At 40.7% G+C, this 22,666-nt stretch overlaps 2 protein-coding genes across 5 annotated transcripts in view; both read right to left on the bottom strand.

Annotated features, from left to right (window-relative positions):
* PARVB (parvin beta) overlaps positions 1 to 22,666 on the bottom strand; it is a 219,384-nt gene that overhangs the window by 57,958 nt on the left and 138,760 nt on the right. The window contains exon 14 of one of the 2 annotated variants that reach the window (XM_050925040.1): positions 11,308 to 11,317. The exons of the other annotated variant lie outside the window; for it this stretch is intronic. The gene's annotated coding sequence lies outside the window, so the exon portion shown is untranslated. Of the gene's footprint in view, positions 1 to 11,307; positions 11,318 to 22,666 lie in introns of those variants that run through there. 2 annotated transcript variants of the gene reach the window in all.
* Positions 8,179 to 22,666, bottom strand: part of PARVG (parvin gamma) — a 31,644-nt gene continuing 17,156 nt past the window's right edge. For 2 of the 3 annotated variants that reach the window (XM_050925016.1, XM_050925013.1), the window contains 5 exons: positions 20,874 to 20,935; positions 20,708 to 20,776; positions 18,761 to 18,862; positions 11,791 to 11,863; positions 8,179 to 9,473 (listed from right to left, as the gene is read on the bottom strand). In XM_050925016.1, the coding sequence (XP_050780973.1) occupies positions 9,394 to 9,473; positions 11,791 to 11,863; positions 18,761 to 18,862; positions 20,708 to 20,776; positions 20,874 to 20,935 (386 nt within the window). In that variant the 3' untranslated portion in view covers positions 8,179 to 9,393. Of the gene's footprint in view, positions 9,474 to 11,790; positions 11,864 to 18,271; positions 18,385 to 18,760; positions 18,863 to 20,707; positions 20,777 to 20,873; positions 20,936 to 22,666 lie in introns of those variants that run through there. The other variant, XR_007769648.1, reaches the window with a different exon arrangement.

The raw sequence follows: 22,666 nt of genomic DNA, 5'->3' as shown, positions 1-22,666 counted from the left end.
TACACAAAGCCTAGAGTGCAATGGTGTCCTGGCCCCTAACTGGGGTTTCTAGGCACTACTACCATATGTGTGATAATATACTGGATCAGGAACTTCTGTTACAGCACCATGTTATATGTTATTGCATTATGCTTCCAGATCAAGAAAGGTTTCTAATATGGCTTGCTTACCCAGTACAGAAAGGACAAAACTTTGTTCGAACTGCATTTCAATATGTGCTCTAGCCTAACCCCTTCACCTTGTGCTATCTTTAACAAAAAAACAAACCTTCTGATTGCACCTGTAATTTCTGTTTTTCAACAAGTGTCTCAAAATGGCAGTGGGCTGCGGCGGATAAGATTGGAGTTTGTCGTTCTAGTGACCTTGCATAAGCTCTCTGCTAACTTACATTAAAAATGGAGGATGGTAGAGGAAAGTTTTCGGCAGCTTTTTCCTGACCATTTTCTTGCGGGGGTTCACGGCCTCAGTTAAAAATAAGGGTAGTAAATTGCATGGAAATGTAAACAGCTATGAGAAGAGTTAAGATGTGAAGTCCTAGTCTCCTCTTTCCCAGCTCAAGTAACTTCCCCCTAGGCTATAGAGTTGGGGGAGGGGTTCCGTCAATCACTCTCAGTTTTCTTTCCTGATGGTGTTTGCATCACTGCAGATTTGTCATCAAATTTTTTTTTACTCACATTAGGCTCACTCTATCAATTCATTTTTCATCAGCCAACAATGAAAATTAAAGTCATGCTCAAAGTTTGTATTCTGCGTTTTGCTTTTTGTCATTTCAATGAGATTTTTACAAAATAAAGGTTTAAAGAGCCTATTAACCTGAAAACTTCTGACACAACTTTAACCAGGGAATCAACTTGAGCTTTGCTAATAATGGCTTTTTTCAGTTTGTTGACAAGTCCAAAAAAATTGTAAACAATTTTTACTTTGGGTTGAACTGAAAACAATTTTTTAAATTTATATTTTTTAAAATATTTTTTGGCAAATGGAAAAGCCAAAAAAGCCATGTCAAGTCTAAACTTTTGGGCACTTTGACAGAAGTAAAGAATGACTAGAGGAGGAGGAGGCCCTTCCTTATAATCTTTAGCCCCAAGGTTATGGTCCTAGGAAACCAGTGTTCAGTTCCTCCCTGCTCTTTACGTGAGAAGGAATTTGAACATGGGTTACTGTAATGAGGTGGACTGACCCTTCCCAAACACAGAGGAAGAGGGTGGCTCCACCCCCTCTAGGAGGTGGAGCCCTACCTCCTAGCTCTGCCCCTGCAAGCCAAGGGGTGGGGTCAGAAGTATAAAGGTGGGACCTGGAAGCTCAGTAAGGGCTCAGCCACTGGATGGGATAGACGTGTCCCCTAAGCACTCATGCTGTGAGGTGGCAAAAGGCCCGCAGAGTGCAGACGACTGGACCACCTGGACTCCTAGACAACCTGACCCCACAGAAGACAGACGACTGGCCCGGACCACCGGCTGGCCCAACTCTGGCAGAGCTTCTGCTGGCAACTGAGGCCCCCGCCGATCACCTTACCTCACCAGACCAGCAGGTACCCTTGGATGGGGAGAGTGCAAGTGGCCATGGGATAGTAGACCACTGTCTGGCTGCAATGCTGGCAGAGGGTGACTCAGCGTGTTGCGGTTTGGATACTCACTGATGTGGTGGCAGACTCCTCCACCACCCTTAGGGCCCTGGGCTGGGACGCAGGGGAGGGGGAGGGCCTGCATCCCCCCTGCCACCCAAGTGGTGGGTGACAGTCTCCCCCTCCCTCAGGCTAGCTGAAGGAAAGCTTGAGTTAACTGACTTTGTTTGCAGCCCCACCTGAAGGCAGGTTGGAGCTGAGTGACTTTGTTTCCTGTCCCGCTCTGCACCAGAGCCAAGGTTGATTGACTATTTGTAGCTCCGCCTGAGTGAAGGCTTGAGGAGGTACTAGGGCTGCAGGGAGGCAGTGAGGGCAAGAAAAGGCAGCAGGTCCAACCTCCTTGCCAGTGATGAGTGACCATTTCAGACTGCAGTTTGCCTCTGAGAGAAGGGGCTCGATGATGACTGGCAGTAGCCACTGAGGCAAGGTGGGTATAGGGGGTTGGGGTTCCTCTGAGAGGGGAGACCCAGAGTGTGGGGACACTGCCATGGGGTAAGGGACACTGTGGTCCAGGAGGGATGTGGGGCCTGAACTGGTAGAGATAAAGGGACTGCAGAGGGGCAGGTAAGGGCAGGGAAAGAACCGGCCAGAGGAGGGCACTCCTGAGGTAGATGAGCTAATTCCCAGACTGACCAGCAGGTGGCGCTACGGCAGTGAGTGCCCCGCCTGGCTACAATCACCTACATTTCAAGAGAGTTGGTTAGCCACCGAACTAGGGAGTATTCTGGCCTGGGGTTTCTCAGTCTCTCCTGTTGAAGCTTTTCCACTTTTTATATATAAATACATAGTCACTGCAGCAGGGTCTTGAACTTAGGGCATTCACCTAGGATTAGGGAGACCAAACAACCAGGCTCACTGTCTTTCCCCAGTGCCTCCATAAGAGTCACTTAACAGATAATGTGACAGTAGATGGTGCTCAAGAGTATTAGTACACTTCCTAGGTTATGCAGGATCATTAAAACTTGTTGCGCACAGCAACTCGCTTCTTGCCATTGTAGAGCTTTACAGAAAGCTCTTAAAAAGCTAAACATACCAACACAGACATGGCTAAAGACTTAATTGCACTGACCTAGATATCCTTCCAAGAATCAAAATCGCTTCTGTGACAGAGAATTAATATACATGACCTAACTTTTAATAAATTTAAAAGCTCAGTTTTCTCATATACAATACTGGAAACAAAGCATGGGTTTTACAAACTTTTGAAACGTGACACACTAGGAGTAAGAGGTTTCCACTATACTTAAAAAATAAAAAAAAGTCTGGCAAGTACATTAGTCCCACACATACAAAAATGTCTTTTCTACTCACAATACCACAAGTCTTCTCCAAAGGGGGCACACACACATACATCCAATAGTTGGCCAAATCTTTTAACATGAATCGACTTCCAACATCTCTCTCTTTTAGTTTAAGGAGCTTTCAGTAAAGCCAATGACAAAAATTTCACTGGCTGCCCACTTTTGCCTAAATGTATAATAAGCTTAAGCAACATGCCTCACTCTAGATTCAACTGTCTGCCAAGAGTGAACAAACTTTTCTAGACAATCTGTTATTTTACTGACTGCAGTCAGTAAAGCCTGTTGCACCATCTGCTCTGTGGAAAGTACAAGGTATGTGTTTTACATGGGTTCTCAATTAGAGATGGGCCAGAGTCAAAATTCCTGCTGTGGGGATCCACTGAAAGGAGTTTCAACAGCAATTTCCAACCTTCTAGCTTCATGGCAAAGCATCCTAGACAAAGCCCTTCCATAACAATGTTAGGGCTTGTCTTTTTTATACCCTTGAAAGCGATCTGTTACAACACACCCGGTCAGCAATCTTATCAGAACCATGAAGGACTAAGGGAGCATGAGCCAGAACTGCCTTCTTATCATTCCAACTAGTCCATTACTGGGGCTATTCCTGTAGGTAAGTAAATAGTTGGATTCACCAATACTGATTTGAGGTACATTCATTTTCTAGGGCATCAGGAAGGGAGTTTGCACTGCCATTACCTGAGCTTTAAGTGTCCTGGTGGTAAACTGGGGGCTTCAGTCTCAAAGGGTGTTCAGCCAATTACATTCACTACCATTAAAGTAATATGAAGTCCATCATAAAAGCTGACAAATACAGAGAAAAAATGTTTGAGACCAGAGGTATTAATTACATTGAATCATGAGGTAAAACTAAAATGGAATCTATTTGCTTTCTCATGTGATCCACGAGCACCCCATCCCATCCCCACCATATGTCATATGAAAGACATGACTTAGATCTACTATGTTGGGGCATGGACAGATAACATTCAATTTTGATAATGCTGAAGTTAGCCAGGGCTAATGCGTAATGGTTTGGGTAGTCCTTTGAGACATCCAAAACCAGGAATAAATTTGCATCCATTGGAGTGCGATGGCACACAAGTCATGTTGAAGATACAGAATAGGGCTCATGTAAATTTTCTATGAAAGCAGGTTTTTGATGGAAAATAAGGTTTGTAACTAAAAGTTTTCACCAAAAATGGCCATGGAAAATTTTTATTTTTTGTCAAAGAAATGAATACCCAGAACCGGAAATATTTTTTTCCTGAAATGCCACTGCAGTGCCTCACCAGAGTTGCGGTTCAGTTGCTTCATGCTCCCATTCTTCTCTATGGATCAGGCTCCTAAGCCAGACTTCATCTCCCATAATGCACTGCAGTCATATGACTTTCCATGATGTACCCCTCACCAAGAGGGAGACCATGGTGCATCATGGGAGATGTAGTGTGACCAGGAATCCCAGCCTATAGAGCAGAAGGAGAGCCTGAAGCATGGGTACCCATGAGGCATTATTTCAGAATCAAAATACTTTTATTTTTAATTTTTCACCAAAAATTCCAAATTTTCCATTGAGAAAAAAATCATTTTCTGGCCTACTGTACTTAATACTTACCTTGTTTCATATAATTTCAGAGGCTATGGGTCTTTTCCACCTGGCTGGGTGAGAAGTCATAGATTTTAATTTGAGAAAGGCTCTCTAGAAATGTCTCCGGATGAAATCCTTAAAGCCTTCTACTTTGCTTAGTTGCTGAAGTTGAGGGGCTCAGGACACACTTGTTTTAATGGGGTGAGAGAAAACCCAAGTTTGGGAGCCTGCAGTCACTGAGCTGTGAACAAAAACAATCAATGAAAAAAAGGTATTCTGATGTTTTTTAAACCAAAGTACAAAGGAGGGAAAAATTAGATTTTTATTTTCAATTTCAGATTCAACAACCTGCTGGCTGAAAAAGATCTCCTTGGGTTTTAATCTTCAGCGATGCTCCTGAATTATGATTCACTTTAATCCCCAGTCTAGTCTCTCTCTCTCTCTTTGTGTCCTCTCTGGAAATCTGAGCTTCCGTGTGAGATCCACCAACCTCTGCATCAATAGAGGGGACGATGTAGCAAGGTCTTTCTTCTGCTTTGTTTTCTGCAGCCTCCCTAATAATATCACCACTTATTTTTAATTCTGAAATAAATTCCTTGAAAAATAAAGCATGCAAAAACTCAGAACAGCTATTAGTCCTTAGAGCAATGAAGTTGTATCTTTCTTCTGAATTCAGGAGGAGGGGAAACTTTGATAAACTGATGTCTAAGGTTTAAAACCTCGTTGCTAACGAAGTGGTGGCAGGTAACTCTGGGGACAAACCATCTCTTCAAGAATTAGAAAAGGAGAAAAAAGAATACTTACCTCCAGAAGGAAAAGAGGTGCTTGCCTTCAGCAGTCAAACATATAATGGTCATTTTAGGACTACAGCTGCTTGTTGCTCCCAAATTTAAAGGGCCAGCTACCTGGAAAGCATGCTGGGAGAGGTTTCTATTGCAGTTTGTCCCCACACTGGGGAGTTCAGAAGTGATTAAGGAGTCCCATAGGAAGTAGCTCTTAGGAGAGATGATTGAATTCCTGTCTTGTAGAGGGCCAGGAATCCCAATCTTATGAGTTTTACAGAGCCTGCTGTATTCAAATTAGTTATGTCTATTTGTTTTCCTTTTGATTCTATAACAAGTCTAGATGCTTTTGGACCTGCACTGTATCCTGTGCTTAAAGTTTACAATCAGTGCATCACAGTAACTCCACCTTTCCATCAGCCCTTCTTTCCACAGGCCTCCTGCCAGCCAGTGCCCGGATTAAAGAATTTTGAGGCCCTATGCACAATGGAAATCGAGCCTCTGCACATCTTCTCTGCCCCTGGGGGAGATGGGAGACATTAAGGTCCTGCCCCATAGGATGGAGGCCCCTGAGGTGTTGGAAAGTAAGCCTGCCCAGACCCTGTCCCATGGGTCTGGCCTGGTTCCCTGCTCCAGCCTGTGGGCTTTGCCACACGAGGCAGAGGGAACCCTCCTCTGCCCTTCACCCCCTACAATGCCCCGCCCCTTTCCTGGCTCACAAGTCCCAGCTGCCACAAGATGGGGGCCTTGTGCAAGTGCACTGAGTGCACGTTGGGTAACTGGGCCTGCTGCCAACATTCCTGTCCTCAGAGATTCTCTTCCCAGTGCTGCTCTTCTCTTCCGCTGTCTGCTAGACAGTACATCTGCTTGAGAGACAGTAAAACCTAAAGGAATAAGGGTGGGAGTGAGGCTTAGGACCCTGTCAGTACTGCTCAAGTCTTCACTGGTGGCTCACTGTGTAGCTACTTACAAGTCACTTCTCTGCCTCAGTGTACCTATCTTTAAAATGAGGACAATATAACAAGCTGATAACACCTTGCATGGGGTGAATTGTTTAGCGTTCACCCTACTAGCAGCATCTTGGATCACCTGTTGAATATTTAATAGCACAGTGCAATATTTTTTCTGTCTTCTAAAATTATTTGATAGACTCAGAGCCATTGGCTCCTTAGAAATACTTGCCAGTCTTCAACCCATCATAATTCAATTTATATGCCTACTTATATGGTGTAATGAAAACAGAATAGATTAGAATTCTAGTAGCACACCCAATTCTCCCCTTGGGGAATGCTTTAATTTCTAGGATTTAAAAATTACAGAACAGTTTCATTTGTATATTTAATTATATGGCAAGGCAACTGAATGCCCCAATATGGACATGTCATGGTATACTTAAAATGTCACGATACATTTGACAGTTAATACAGAACAAGCAGTCTTGTTTTTCTTCTATTGACTGATAATCATAAGAGAAAAAAGGGAACAAGTCTGTCCTGGTTGTGCCAGGCACAAATAACATCTTAGAATAATAATAAATAATTCTCCTTTCCACAGTTCCCTGCTGATGGAATATGTGCTTTAGCACTGTCACTCTGTATTTACTAATCAACCCATGACAAATCTATGACTGTGTCCCATACATAGGTAGTGCACTTGTACATACTTCTCTAGGAAGTTATGGAATGAGTAGCTGTCTGATGGATTACTATGCTTTATGAATCAGACATAGGTTTTTTATGATCAGACCCATGCTTATCAAAGTATTCCAATACATCATACACATTATGAATTGGCTCAAAGTGTGAAAGACACATTAAAATATTCATTTTCAACCTCTATTTTAAAGTTACTGATTCAACCACATTAGTCATCATCCTTTTGAAAACATACAGTAAAAATAAAAAGATTACTCATTACAAAAGGGCTTACGAGAACATGAGGTGGAAAGGAGAACATAGTCCATCCACCTATTCAGGAGTTAGATAGTTATCTGGCATAAATTGATCCATTGTTCTCAAAAGAGCTGTATTTATTTACACCAGCTGAAGATCAGACCACAAGATTTTAAATGCTATGAGATGAAATCTAAATATTTGCCTTCCCTCCACCCCCACCTTCCATTCCATTATTTATTGGAACTTCCCTTTTATGAAAGAGTGCAAAATGTTCCAAAATCAGGACCATCTCCAATTTTCAAGACAGGGAACATCCTTCATTCATTTCAGAACAACACATTTGAAGAGCTTTTATGTGATCAGCTGCGGGAATTGCACTCTTGAACTGGTGACGGAGGGGACATGGTTAATGGACAGACATGTTTTGGAGAAAAGAAAAGGGAAAATTTGAAGGTGTGCTTCCTGGAGGAAGGGATTGTGAGCCAGCACTAATGGGTCATATTCTTGGTCTCTGCACTAACTTGCTAACCTTTCTGTGCCTCATTTTCTCCATCTGTAAAATAGGGATGTTAAAAGTAGGAAAGGGTCATTTCTGTGATACAGACTACTGCTTAGCTAGCTGGACTGAGATCACCAACTCATTTCACATAGGCCACGAAATATACATCATCTAGTAATGACTTCCAGTCACTAGCAACATGGGCTGGATTCTAAACAATTACTTAATAGCAAAAGCCTGTACCTATATCATAGTACCAGTCCCCACAGTCATTAAATCCCTCTGTGACGGACATTCTATTTCTTTATTCTCAGTAATCTATCTGTGTTCTAATCTTCATGTAATGTTCTGGTAAAAGTACCAGTGAATAAAGAACACAAACTTTTAAGTTCTTCCCCCATCAGATGTTTGGAGCCCACCAGGAGAGTAACACAAGATACCTTCACAGATTCATACATGAGATAACCCAACGATGTACATCAGATATAAATCTTTTGGAATAGCTATTTATTTAACTTTTACTACTGAAGCAGGATGCTCTTTTTTGGTAACTTTTTGGCACCAGACATTGGATTTTCCTTTGTAAAATGTATCTTGATAATTATTGCCAATGCAAATGGGATTATGATGTTCATGGCAGTTTGTGGAACTCTCCTCTTTAGTAGTTTTGCATAATTATAACTTGTCAAAGCCAGAACTTGAAGATTTATCAATATTGCCATCTAAGGATCTCTTTCAGACTGCACAATCAAGAACTAGCAGCTAAAAACAGGTTTTATAAACTCCCGTTAGCACTGGACTCTGAGTGTTAGAGGTATAGAATGAGCCACACCCCAACCCACCCTCCCATGCACCCTTGTAAGGGGGACGGTGGAGTCACGTTAGCCTCTCCCCTTGCACTTAGGTAGTGCAGAGACTAGTATTCAGGCTGGCCATGTGTAGGTGCACAAGAGTTGCAGGGAGAAGAGGGGTGCAGTAGGCCACAATCTTGTGCTAGATTACAGGGCAAATAAGGGGGCTCTTTCATGGTTTTGTAGGAGGTGCAGAGGACTGGGAGAAATCCACAATAGTGTACAGTGGATGGCCTGCATAGGGTTCTCAATCTCTCCAATGTAAACGTATTTTAAGAGGCAGGCAAGCAAGTAGATTTTTTCAGACATTTCACATCTTGCCAAGTTTCATATCATTAGCCACTTTTAAAAATTATTATCCTCATCATCCTGCCTGAAAATGTAGTATAGGAGTTATTAGATTATGGGCTTCAAGCCCCCTTATGGACTCCAATTCCATCATGGTGCTGCAGCCACCTCAGTGCAAGTACAGTTGCAAAGTTCTAAAAATGACTTCCAGCTCCCTCTCCGGTAAAAAAGCCAGGGGTTGAAGCCAGGGGCTGGGGTAAGCACACTGACTAGTCTTTACAGCTTTTTGGGGCCTTAGATGAAGCAAGGGGTGGATTCTGTTCTGTGGCAAAATTCCCAGCCAGGGAACAGCAAAAAACACTGGTCCCTGAATACACACACACTTTTATTATAGATAGTGCAAGTTATATAACTGCAACTTTGCATGCCTACATGCTTTTAAAAGCATATTAATGCAACAAGTGTCATATTGGGTGTGGGCATGTGCAAAGTGGCAAACATACAGCTAGGGATTGAAAATTAAACCCGGAATATGCTAGCAAGAAAATCTAGTTCTTGGTTTCACTCTTCATGTTTCTTTGGTCTTGTATTTGGAATACAAGCAGTACAAAACCTGCAGTGTAGTCTTCATATCTCTGTTCACGACATCTGTGGATACAGAAGAAACAAACAAGCCTGCTGGGAAAACATTAGAAATCCTTGAGATAGAAAGACTGCAAATGTCAAAGCACTGAAGGTAATCTTTCTCTTTTCCCAAATTACAATCTAACTAAATCAAGAACCAAAACAGGAAATGTAAAGCTATCAGATTTTCTTGATTTCTTAAATGAGTTAGAAGAAGAAAAAGGGTCCTTTACCACTGTACCACATTGAAATAAGGATCAGTAATACACAATAAGAAACAATTCTTCACTGGCAGACTGCAGAGCAGATAATTTAATAAGACTTGATAACTGTATTTTTGTGATTCTATTATAATGTGAATAGTAGCAGACATTGCCTTAACTCTTCATTTCCTGGCTTTGTAGTGTTTGCTTTTTGTTCTGTGGTGTGTGTTTCCTGCTTTTTGAAGGTTGCAGTTTTCAGCTGCTAACATCCATATTCTGGAAGTACATGAGGTACCGCTAAGGAACCTCAACGCATGTTTGACAAAGGTTTTAGCTAGTTAATACATCAATATGTATGCAAACTACCACTTCTTCCACACGATGAGAGACAGGCTTGCTGCTCCTCTTAAAGTAATGTAAATGTATCGTTTTGTACAGAACATAGACCTGCAGTAGGACCAGTAGGCCAGATCTTCAGCTGGTGTAAACAGTGTAGTTCCATTAAGCACCAATACTCATCAGCTGAGGATCTGGCCTACGTAGCTGTACATAAATGATACACATTAATCAACAGTAGACATTATTTGAGGCAATCCTCCACATTTAGAGAAATGGATGGCCAATGCTTTTAACCCACTCACAGAAAAGGTATACCCAGAGGCTTTCACAGATTTGGCTTTCCCAGTTTAACTAGAATGGTTCACTGAAATCCAAGTTCCATATATAGGGCATGAAGGCTCTAATTTTTCTCTGCATGCTCATAAATCACTCATATTGACATTAATGACAGCTACCCATGAGTAGAGCTGGTTGGAAAAAACCATCCAAAACAAAATGTTAATGAAAAAAATAACCAAAATTTTTCATAATTCCCACACCTTCCATTTTTTGATTGGCTCTATCCAACAATATAGGTAAAGATACCTATGCTTATAGTCCCGGACACATGCCCCTTGTACGGTGTGAGGGAGACCTTGGAGCACATTTACTTGGAGTGCACCAGGTTGCAACCCCTATTCCGCCTCCTCACAAATATTTTCTTATGCTTCTGGCTGCACTTTTCACCTCACCTCTTTATCTATGCACTCCCCAACCGTGGCCCCACAAAGCCACAGGACCTCCTGGTCAGCCTCTTCCTGGCCCTGGCTAAAACGGCCATCTATAAAACCAAGGAGAGGAGGTTGACCAATGAGGTCTCCTGTGACTGTGGGGCCTATTTCCAGTCCTCCATCCACTCATGCATCCAGGCAGAGTTCCTCTGGGTGGCGTTCACTGGCTCACTTGATGCCTTCGAGGAGCAGTGAGTGCTGTCCAGGGTTCTCTGCTCAGTGTCCCCATCAGGTTACCTTTGTTTGACCCTTTGACCTCACTCTCATCCCTGTTATTTCATTAGTTGTCCCCCTGAATTATTTTGTTTCCAGGCCCTGTGGATCCTCCCCTTAGGCTGGGGGGGGGTAGTCCTTTAGCAGTGGGTGGTCTCTGCTCGCCCACTTCCTGGTTCCCAATAGGAATATAGGTAAAGATAGATGACCTCTCCATATTTTCATGTGTACACATACCCCAATCTTGTCCATGAGTGGACTACCCAACTGGGAAAAGATGACATTTTTAACACTGGAACAGCTTTCCGGGGAACATGGTAAAATGCCCGTCACTTAACATCTTTAAATAAAGACTTGAGGTCTCTCTAAAATATATGCTCTAGTTCAGCAACAGTAATTGGGCTTCATTCAGGAATGACTGGGTGAAATTGAATAGTCTATGTTGTTTAGGAGCTTGGACTAGATGATCATAATGGTTCCTTCTGTCTCTAAAAATCTACTAATCCATTCACATCCTAATTTTGGCAATGAGGTCAACACACTTACTCCTACGTGGTAATTTCAGCAACTACTGATGTATCTTAGACCAATTCTTGGTTTCAATGGTGTTAACTTACCAAACTGTGGGTATTGTAACAACAGAACTTTTTTTTAGTGTTAAAATATGAGATATATACAGGAGATGTGTAGCAAAGGAAATGTTATGAAACACGCGGTTGTCATGTTGGAGGAGATTCTCTAGCTGATTATCCTAGCTTTTCATGAACCAGACCAAGAATCATTCTCTTCCAGAACAAATACTATGTTATGACTCACCTTCAGCATTGACAGGAAACTCTAGAAGACCTCCATCTGTCAGCAAAGCCACTGCAAGGTTAACATTGTGAAGCTGTTGATCAGACGAGATTAATGAAAGAGAAAGTGAACTCTGGCCAAATATATTTAGTGCATGCTTTATTCTTTTGGTAGTTAAAATGGGAGTTAGCATTGCTGCACCAACATTTTTTTCATACTCTCTTTAGTTCTGGAGGAAAGCTTATAATCACTTCTATCAATTACCAAATCAGAAAAATAGAAACCAAATTTCCTTTAAAAATTATATGAGAAGGGACACAGAAAGATCAATTCATTTAAAAATTTTCTGAAAATCTTGCATTAATGAGAGTCCCAAAAATTAAAAGTTTGATAAAAACATAGGGAATTTTTTAACATAAAATGAATTTTGCAGAAAGTATTCTATTTTTCATTTAAAATCCTAAAGGTTTGACATTTTCTAAACAGCTGTAAATGTGAACATTAGAGTAATGTTTTAACATACAAAGGTCTACATGCATACTAAATAATACTAATGATATCATTATGGATATCACACTTGAGATATTAAGGACATTTCAAGGATCAAGTATTTTTCAGTTCTTTTGTACTTCCTTTCTTGGCTGTTTCCCATCAGGAAAACAACATTGCAAATGCATGAATTCATTCATAAGTGACTTTACAAAATGAACAAAGCTGATGATTTTTATTTATTTACAGTTAAAATCCAGATCCCATTCCCCTCTTGATTTTAACATACTAAAGGCAGGTTGTCTATTTAGGTTCTGTCACAAGACTATTCCTTTAATGAAGTAAAAACAAAAACAAAAACTTAAAATGCTTCCTTAGCCATTCTACTTGCTACTGATCAGTTTTTCCTTCAGGAGGTACCGTGTACAGTGCAGGCATGCTGTGCTTTTTTACCTCTCTATGTTACACACTTACGTCCTACCATGCATAAGCTGAGCAAGAGCTATATTTTATTCTGAACTAAAGTGGTACCTTTATGTTCCACCTGGTTTTGTGATTTACAGATAACAATGACCGAGAGTTTGAAACTAGGTTTAGATTCTTCTTCAAACCCATGGCAGACAAGGAAAATGAGACGATTATACAGAGCTACAAACTGTTTACCCTGGGATGAATAAATAAAATGGTTGTTTAATGAAGTCACTGGGTGAGGAGGGTCAGATGTTCCCCTCAGCAAGTTCATGAGACTTCCACATAAAGGTAGAATGCTGATCTTTTATATAAATCTTAAGACACAATACTGACATTTACTACTGATAGGCAAACTGGTTTGGATAAAGGGAGTACATTCATCTGTCTGCACTTCCAGATGGAACCAAAAGCACTGGAATACTGTTCAGCATTTCCAGCCGGATAGGAAGTTGGAAATATGAGAAGTCTTGGATAAAAGTCTACGCTAGTGGTTATAGACTCTTCTGCCCCATGCCACTAGTTTGTCTTTGTCCCCATCTCTTCCTCTCTATCACCTGACATGTCCTCTTTCTTGCCTGAACACAGAAGGGAGTTCATGTGCATGAAGTGCAATCTGGTGGCTGTGCTGGAAGAAAAGATTCTTGGATTGGAGGGGCAAGTAGAGATACTACTGAGAATCAGAGAAGCTGAGGAGGTCCTAAACAGCCCAGTCCAGGAAACACTGTTACCCCAGGTTCAAGGAAGAAGGGAGCTGGTCACCGAGAAATCAAATAGAGAAGTCAGAGAGGAAGCCTGGCAGTTCGTAACCACCAGAGGCAGAAGATCATGGTCAAACTTGTTTGCAAAGAGGTCTCCAACTGTCCGAGGTAGATAGATTATTCTTGTTGGAGATTCATACTCGGAAGAATCAAAAGAACATTTTGCAAGGGACAGGCAGACAACAGGACAGTGTGATGATTTCCTAAAGCCAAGAAATGAGACACCACTCTAAGACTGCATCGGCTTCTGAAGTTGACTATTGGTGATGATGCCTATTGGAACTAATAACACTGTATTGCGGGATATTTTGCAGACAGTAGATGACTTCGGGGAACTTGGAAGTGTTCTGAAGAAGAATGTCCAAGTGATCTCTGAGATCCTTCCTGTCCCATGAGTGAAAGAAGACAAATGGCAGAAGATTCTGGAAGTGAATTGCTGGCTAGGTAAGTGCTATAGGGTTTTGGTTTTGTGGAATATTGATCCACTTTCTATGGGGAGTGGGGATTGTATACTTTGCATGGCCTCCAACTCAGTAGCAGAGGAACCAATCACTTCGGGGACAGGCTGGCTACAGTAATCAGGAGGGAGCTAAACTAATAGGGTAAAAAGAGTGAAGATATGAGCACTCAGCACAAAATTGAGATGTTGAAAACAAAATTAATCAAGGACAAGAAGAGAAGAAATTATTGAATTGCCTATACACTAATGTTAGGAGCCTGAGTAATAAACAAGAGGAATTGAAATTGCTCATTTATGACCAGACATTTGATCTAGTTAGCATTACTGAAACATGGTGAGATGATTCTCACATTTGGAATATTAAAATCAATGGTTATAACCTATTTAGGAAGGATCAAGTAGGGAAAAGGGAGGGAAAGTGGCACTCCTTGTCAACAGTGACATTACCTGTTTCCGAACCACTGATAACTTAGAAGAAAATGATCTTCAGTGCTTCCAGTTTAATGTCCTAACAGATAAAACATACAGATGGAGTAACAGTTGGTGTCTGCTATAGATCACCAAATCAGTGTTAGGAACAAGATAACCACCTCCTTTGCACTTATCTATAATGTGTAGGAAAATAAACTGCATGATTATGAGGGACTTCAATCTGCGTGGCATATGCTGGAGATCTCATGCTGCCAGTACCAAAACATCCCTGGAATTTCTAAACATTATAGATGACCATTTCCTAAAAAAAAAAAAAAGTGTTGCAGCCTTCATAGGAGAATTCTTTATTAGACCTTCTCCTAACAGATAAAGAGGAACTGATCACAAAACTAAAAATTAGTGGTAGCTTAGGTACAAACAATCATGACTTGCAAGCAGAATAAAGTCCAGACCATTCATATATACACCTGGTTCTTTAATGGGGCCAATTTCACAAAGCTGAAAACAATTATGAGCTAAATCAGCTAGAAGGAAGAATTTAATCAGACAAATGTGACTGATAATTGGGAATCATTTAAGAAAATCTTACTAGATGGCAGAGAAGCCACAATCAAGGAATAAGCCAGTGCTGGTTAAAACAGTGGCTTGGTTTAAAGGGGAAGGGAGAGGGAGAGGAGGAGAGTGTGTGTGTGTGTGTGTGTATGTGTAAGTAAAAACAAATGGAATAATGGGGAATCTAATAGTAATGGAAATAAATCAGAAGTTGGGAATTGTAGAAAAATGATAACAGAAGCAAAAGGACACAGGAAAAAATATGGCCAGCAGAGTTAAGGACAATTAGAAGGATTTTTAAAAATATATTAGAAACAAAAGAATCCTGACAATAGTATTGGTCCATTGCTAGATGGAACTGGTAGAAATATCAATAACAATGCAGAAAAGGCAGAAGTGGTCAATAAATATTTGTCTATATGGGGTGGGGGGGGAAACAGATGATATAGTCTCTTCATATGGTGAAGATAACACTCTATCCATTCCACTAATTTCTCTGGAGGATGTTAAACAGAAGCTACTAAAGTTAGACATTTTTAGTCAGCAGGCCAAATAACTTCTATCCAAGGATTTTAAAAGAGCTGGCTGAGTAGTTCGCTGGACCATTAATGTTAATTTTCAATAAGTCTTGGAGCACTGGGGAAGTTTTAAAAAACTGGAAGAAAGCTAATCTTATACCAACTTTTAAAAAGGGTAAACAGAATGACCCTGGTAATTATAGACCTGTCAGCCTGACATGGATATCAGTCAATATAATGGAGCAGCTGATATAGGACTCGATTAATAAAGAATTAAAGGAGGGTAAAGTAAGTAATGGAAATCAACATGAGTTTATGGAAAATAGATTAAATCAAAGTAACTTGATATCTTTTTTAGCTGAGTTTACAGGTTGAGTTGTTAAAGGTAATGGTGTTGACATGGTAGACTTCTGTAAGGCATTTGACTTGGTACTGCATGACATTTTGATTAAAGAACTAGAACGATATAAAATGAACATGGCACACATTAAATGGATTAAAAACTGGCTAACCAATAGATCTCAAAATGCAACTGTAAATGATGAATTGTCATTGATGGCTGTGTTTCCAGTGGGCCTTGCATGGATCGGTTCTTGGCCCTGTGCTATTTAACATTTTTATCAATAACCTGGAAGAAAACAAAATCATCATTGATGAAGTTTGCAGATGACACAAAAATTGGGGGAATGGTAAATATTGAAGAGGACTGGTCACTGATTCAGAGCAAACTGGATCGCTTGGTAAACTGGTCACAAGGAAACAATATGTGTTTAATACTGCTAAATGTGAATGTATACACCTAGGAGGAAAGAATGTAGGCCATGCTTACATGATGTGGGACCCTATCCTGGGAAGCAGTGACTCTGAAAAAGAATTGAGGGTCATGGTGTATAATCAGCTGAATATGAGCTCCCAGTGTGTCACTGTGTCAAAAAGAGCTAATGTGATCCTGGGATGCATAAACACAGGAACATCAAGTTGAGCAGAGAGGTTGTTTACCTCTTTATTTGGCACTGGTGTGACCATTGCTGGAATATTGTGTCAAATTTTGGTGCACACAATTTAAGAAGGATGTTGATAAATTGGAGAAGGTTGAATGACTAAAGGATTAGAAAATTTGTCTCATAGTGATAGACTCAAAGAACTCAGTCTATTTATCTCAACAAAGAGAAGGTTAAGGGAGACTTGATTACAGTCTATAAGTACCTACATGAGGAACAAATATTTAATAATGGACTCCTAAATCTAGCCGAGAAAGATATAACCTGATTCAGTGGCTGGAAGTTGAAGCTAGACAAATTCAGACTGGAAATAAGACATAAATATTTAACAATTAGGGTAATTAACCATTGGAACAATTTACCAAGGGTCATGGTGGATTCTCCATCGTTGACAATTTTTAAATCAAGATTGGATATTTTTTCTAAAACCATAGTTTTAAACCTTCTCTATTTCCAGACCTCTAAAAAATTTTGAATGGAGGTGCAGACCCCTTTGGAAATCTTAAACATAGTCTGCAAAATCCCAGGGGTCTGTGGACCACAGATTGAAAACCATTGCTCTAAAAGATATACTCCAGGTATTATTTGGGGGAAGTTCTATGGCCTGTGTTATACAGGAGGTCAGATTAGGTGATCACAATGGTCCTTTCTGGCCTTGGAATCTACAAACCACCCCCCATCCTAATTCCTGCTCCTTTTCCCCTCCTCCTCTGCTCCTGCTCATCCTCTGGTCCCCTGAATCCCTCCCTTTCTTCATCCCTCTGCATTCCCACTAGAGTGACCAGACGTCCCAATATTAGGGGCTTTGGCTTATATCCTAATATTGATTTTCCTTTATTTTTCAGTGTTTTTCCCCCTCACGAGCATCCACTCCAATTCCCTCTGCCCAAGATACACAGACTGTATCTACTGGCTTTGAACTATCAGCTTTCAACTTGAGTGAAAGACGATACACAATAATGATCCTGATGGTATGGCTGATTGTCACCACTTTTAGAACAGGAATGTCATGTTTTAAGTCTCAGAGGAGTTCTGCAGTGAAGGTTACATTGTCATGTTCGACTGTACCAATTAATGTCTAAAATGCGGGGGAATTAGAGTACACAAGGGATTTGGGAGAAATGTTTTAAATTGAAATAAAGTCTCTGAGCTACAGTAGGTAGAATTTTATATCACTCAGGGTATAAGACAGGAAAAAAACTAAGTAAATAATGCTTTGACCAAAAGTAGAACCTGGGGTTAACTTTGCTAAAATGAAAGTTTGTCAGATATAATCACAGCAGAGTGCTTCACAGCCCCAATGGATTCCTCTCTGAGGGCGGGGTCCAATGGTTAGAGGCTAGGCCTGGGAGTCAGTAGTCCTGGATTCTAATACCAACTCTGCCATTTCTTACTCTGCAATTTACCTCCGAAAAATGGAGATATCTACGTTCCTCACAAGAAAGTTGTTTAGATATTATTAACTAACAGGGCTGGTCAAAAGAATAGGAATTATTTTCTACAAAACTTTTTGAACAAAACAAAAACATGTTTGCTTTCTTCAAACTTCTTCATGGGTTTTACTGATTTTTTTTCTTCAGAGTGATTCGAAAATAAAATGTTTTGTTTCCAATTTAATTGAATCAGAGCAAAAAAAATAGTGGAGAAAGAAAAGGGAGAGGGCAACTGAAAATGGAAAACTTTCATTTTGATTCAATTCAAATTTATTTCCCCCCCAAATCTAATTAGCAGAGTTTTAAAACAGGGTCGGTATTTGACAGGCTGTGTGCACTAGGGTCAGGTGAATTGTTAGCAATAGCAGGAAACTTTTAGAAAAGTTACCTTGTCTACATGGGGCCTTAGTGATGGTTCCATCAAGTTAGGGTTGAGGTACATTTGTGGGACAACGTGAAGGAATCTTTGTGGCCCCTACCCTTGCTGTGTCACCTGTGTGACTAAATGAAGAAGCTGTTGGTCTAATATTGCATTCGCATTCCAATCCATGCAACACAGATGTTTATTTAAAGCACTTGGAATTCAATGCATTTGTCTGGTTAACAAATGCAAATAATGATTGCTTTCATTTTGTAGGATCATGGTAGATTCCAGTATAGACTTTGGGGCAGGGACTTTTTTTTTGTAATTAGATTATAACATGCTTAGAGCACTCTTGTGCATCGTCTAAAGCTGCTATCCTGCAAACGCTTGTTCATGCGATTAACTTTACACGTTGAAATCACAGATACTACTGAAAATGGAGCTAATCATGTGTATAAAGTACATGGAAGGTGTTTGCAGGACCAGGGCTTAAGTAAATAAATAATAACCTACCATTTCCGTAGCACAATTTGGGGTCAGGAAGAACTCCCTTAAATTCAGGAAATACCCCCCAAGCTGTCCAATTAACAAAAGCAAGATAACTCCATCTGCAAACTATAAGAAGAATCACCTGAGTATTATTTATTAAATTGGCTTTTACCAAAGCCAGGAAAAAAGAGATTCAAAGAATTTTACTCAAAGAGATAAATGTTGTTCTATGGAAAGAATTGAGAATATACAGTATAAATTACACAATCTAGTGATTTATTTCCTTAATCCCAATGTGTACACAGAATGTCATTTCTATCTGTATAAGGCTCATAAACTCCTATTACTGTAGTAGGAATGTAACACTGTGTGGAGGATAGCAATACAAATGACCTTTCTGAAATGTCTCATGTTTGAACAGATTTCAAACAAAAATAAATATGTATCACTACATAAAAGGAAATTCCATCTAGGATTCCTGGTAGCAATCCCTTCAAAAACTCCATTCTCGGTAATTAATACTCCAGTCCCCAGCCATACAATGCAGCCACTGGAATTATTATTGTGTCAAAGATTTGAATGGTTGCAGTTAAGTGCCAGTTATAGTCTAGACTTTCCCTACCTTTTCATATGCATGCCAAGAAGGAAAAGAGCACAAGGAACTTCCCCATCCCAATCTGCTTCCACTTGGTTCACCCTACTCAGAGGCATGGGAGAATCACAATCCCCGCATTCTCACGAGCATAAGGACTGTTTCCTTCCCACTCATGTGCCCGAAGAGGTGTCAGCTGCACCAAAGGGAGGTGGGAGGAGACAGAGCTATAGTTCCACACCTCCTCACCATAGTGAGCAGGCTGCACCCATCCTCACAGATGGTGCAGTGTGAACTCTTCCCTGGGCTCTGTGAGGGATGTATCTGATGAGGACCTCCTCCAGTGGTGATGACTCCACATTGTCCCCAGAGCAGGGCTGTGCCTTTGGAATAATCATGCCCTATAAATAAGGCTACAATTTTGTCACAGAAGTTGCGAAACTTCCAAAAGACCTCCGTGACTTCAGCCCTGGCGGCTGGAGCTGCAGGGTCTTGCCACCTCCCACAGCAGCAGGGAGCTATGATGTACCTCCTCCACACCCTGAGGCAGCAGGCTCCCAAGCTCCCAGCTGCCATGGGCAGGGGGATCCCTGCAGTTCCCTGCCAACTGGGGCAGGGCAGGGGGACCCCTGCAGCTCCCCATGGTTGTGGTAGCAGGGGGAGCCATGCAGCTCCCCACTGCTGTGCCTCTGAGCCCCCCACAGGTGGTGGGGTACCCGGAACTCCCAGTCACTCCACAGTTGCCCAGTTCCTTCCCATTTCATTATGGATATTTTTAGTAAGAGTCACAGACAGGTCACAGCTTCCGTGAATTTTTCTTTATTGCCCGTGACCTGTCTGTGACTTTTACTAAAAATACCCAGGACAAAATCTTAGCCTTACCTATAAATTATGGCCTAGATTTTCAGAAGCGTCTAGTAATTTTGGGTGCCCACCTTCAGGCACTTTAAAGGGGGCTGATTTTCAGAGGGCTGGAGATCAGCAGTTTGTGAAAAACAGGCCTCTTGACCATGTCTTAAGTTAGGCGCTCAAAAATCCCTAGTCATTATTGACAATTTAGGCCTAATTTTCAAAGATGCTGAGAAACCACATTTTGCAGCTTAAGCCAATGGAAGCTATAGGGGTCAAGAGCCTCTGAAAATCAGGACCTATATGATGACAACCCTGGGATGGTGTTCCATACAAATCCCTTATTTTCAATTATGTATCATATTGGCATTAAAAATCCTCCCAAACTGACACTTGATATGCCTGAACTCAGGCTATGAATGAATGTGTATATTTGTCAAGTTTAAAAGAGAAATATAGGAATTTTGGAGGTGACAGGAAATATTAACATAACCGACAGACATTTTAACATACAGCTCAAAGAGTGCTACCTGAGATTCAGCATCATTCACATTTAATCCTAATTTTCCAACATGCTTGTTGACAAATTGCAAAAGCACCTAAAGAATCAGAGGGGGGAAAATGGAATTTTTAGAGAATTCATTAATAATATCTTATAATGCAAATGTCAATGTCTGTTTAACATTTGAAAGTTACCTTTTTCACAGCATCCAGTTTGTCCGGTGCATGTGTGAATAATTCATCAAAGGCGTCAGCTTCTGTGGCAAAATATTCAATAAATGTTAATTAGGATTATCTGGAGTAACTACTAGACCAGTGGTTAAAATAAATTGAACTGGGAGGGGAACCCTCCTTGTATAAGCCCAGGAGAAGTCGACTTGTGGGAGAGCACTGCTCCCCAGTATTCTCTTCCCCACTTCATATCAGAGAGAAGAGGGAGCTGTGCTTCCCCTGATTTTAACTCCTGTCTCAGACAAAATAGTTTGTTTTTATCAGCTTCCCTAATTTTCACAGGCATGGGTTATCTTAGTTTGTGCTGCAATTAGCTTGCGCCCTAGGCAAGCTGAAGTTCCATGGGTCCTATAGTTCATCTCTTTTCATTTGCACACCTTAACCCTGAACATCTGCAATAAAAATCAGTAGAAAATAAGGAGCATATATTCCCATTCTTGGTCCTGCTAGTGAAGGCAGGGGGCTGGATTCGAAGACCTTTCGAGGTCCTTTCCAGTTCTAGGAGATAGGTATATCTCCAATTATTTCTATTTCTATTTTCTATTCTTCAGTACCTGAAATTCACATTGACATCAGTGGGAATTTTGCACAAAAACTGAGAGTGGAGAATGACCACATTCAGTGATAGAAATATTTGCCTATAATTCTAAACCCATAGATTTGAAGGTCAGAAGGGACCCTTAGAGTCTGACATCCTGCATAACACAGACCATAGAACCTCACCCAATTATTTTGAGTAGCATTACACATGAGAATTAGGGATAGAAATCAAAATGAAATTTGGACATTTTCAGTGAAAAATGGAAATGAAATTTTTGTTAATTCCCACCCCTATTTTCTGATCCACTCTAATGATAATTGTGTACATCTCCTCACAGTGACCCATGAACAAAATTGCTTTTGCCTGAGATGAACAAAGTTCTCCAACTCGATTAAAATCAAGGGCATTATGCCAGCGTAATTAAGAAGAGACTTTGGCTTCCATGGTGTGGGATGTGAATTCAGCTTTGTTTAGGAGAAAGACTACTCATCAAAATTAGCAGCTATATTACACAAAAAGGCTCCAGGGTTGAGAGAGCATCACTGGATTTCATTCTCCCTATTCAATTGTTGGTTCAGTATTGTTAGGAAACAAAGAACAACAAATCAATAGCAGGCATGTGTGTAAATCCTACAGCATTGTCACAAACTAGAGAGCCTTCTTCTGGAGCTAAGCTTTCTGTTTTATTCCTTAATTTAAGCAAGATACATTTTTTAAAAATAGATAAAGACTGAAGAGTGAATTAAGGTTTCCTCCTTTAACTGATTCATCTGCATGTTTTCTGCATTGTCTCAGTTTATAAATGAAGACTACTTCATAGAATAACTGATACAAAATAAATACATGTTCAATTAAATACTTTGTCTCTGCACTAGCTGTAACTGGTCACATGAATTGCACAGAAGAGAATTAAAGCAGCCCCATTTGTGAAATTTGCCCCTTTGCAGAGAGGGAGGCTCAAATAGGCCTTGTAAGTCCTCAAAATGGAGCGTAAGTGGTATATAAGCCTTTCATCTGGTAAATTTCACAATGAAATGTTTTACTTCCCTTGGTAGTCCTGATGGTGCATTCCGCTTTGGATTAAGCTGGTTGTTAAGGTCTGTTATCAAGTGATAATAAAGTTTCAAAACGTTATTCTGCAAACTAAAGAAAACAGACCTGAATGCAACTGGCAGCAAGTCAGAAGCCCAATTCTACAGCTATTACACACGTGAAT

The sequence above is a fragment of the Gopherus flavomarginatus genome, chromosome 1 (assembly GCF_025201925.1).
Source record: "Gopherus flavomarginatus isolate rGopFla2 chromosome 1, rGopFla2.mat.asm, whole genome shotgun sequence".
Classification (NCBI taxonomy): domain Eukaryota; kingdom Metazoa; phylum Chordata; order Testudines; family Testudinidae; genus Gopherus; species Gopherus flavomarginatus.
Note: the sequence above shows the minus strand (reverse complement) of the source record. Positions and strands in the feature narration are given on the sequence as shown.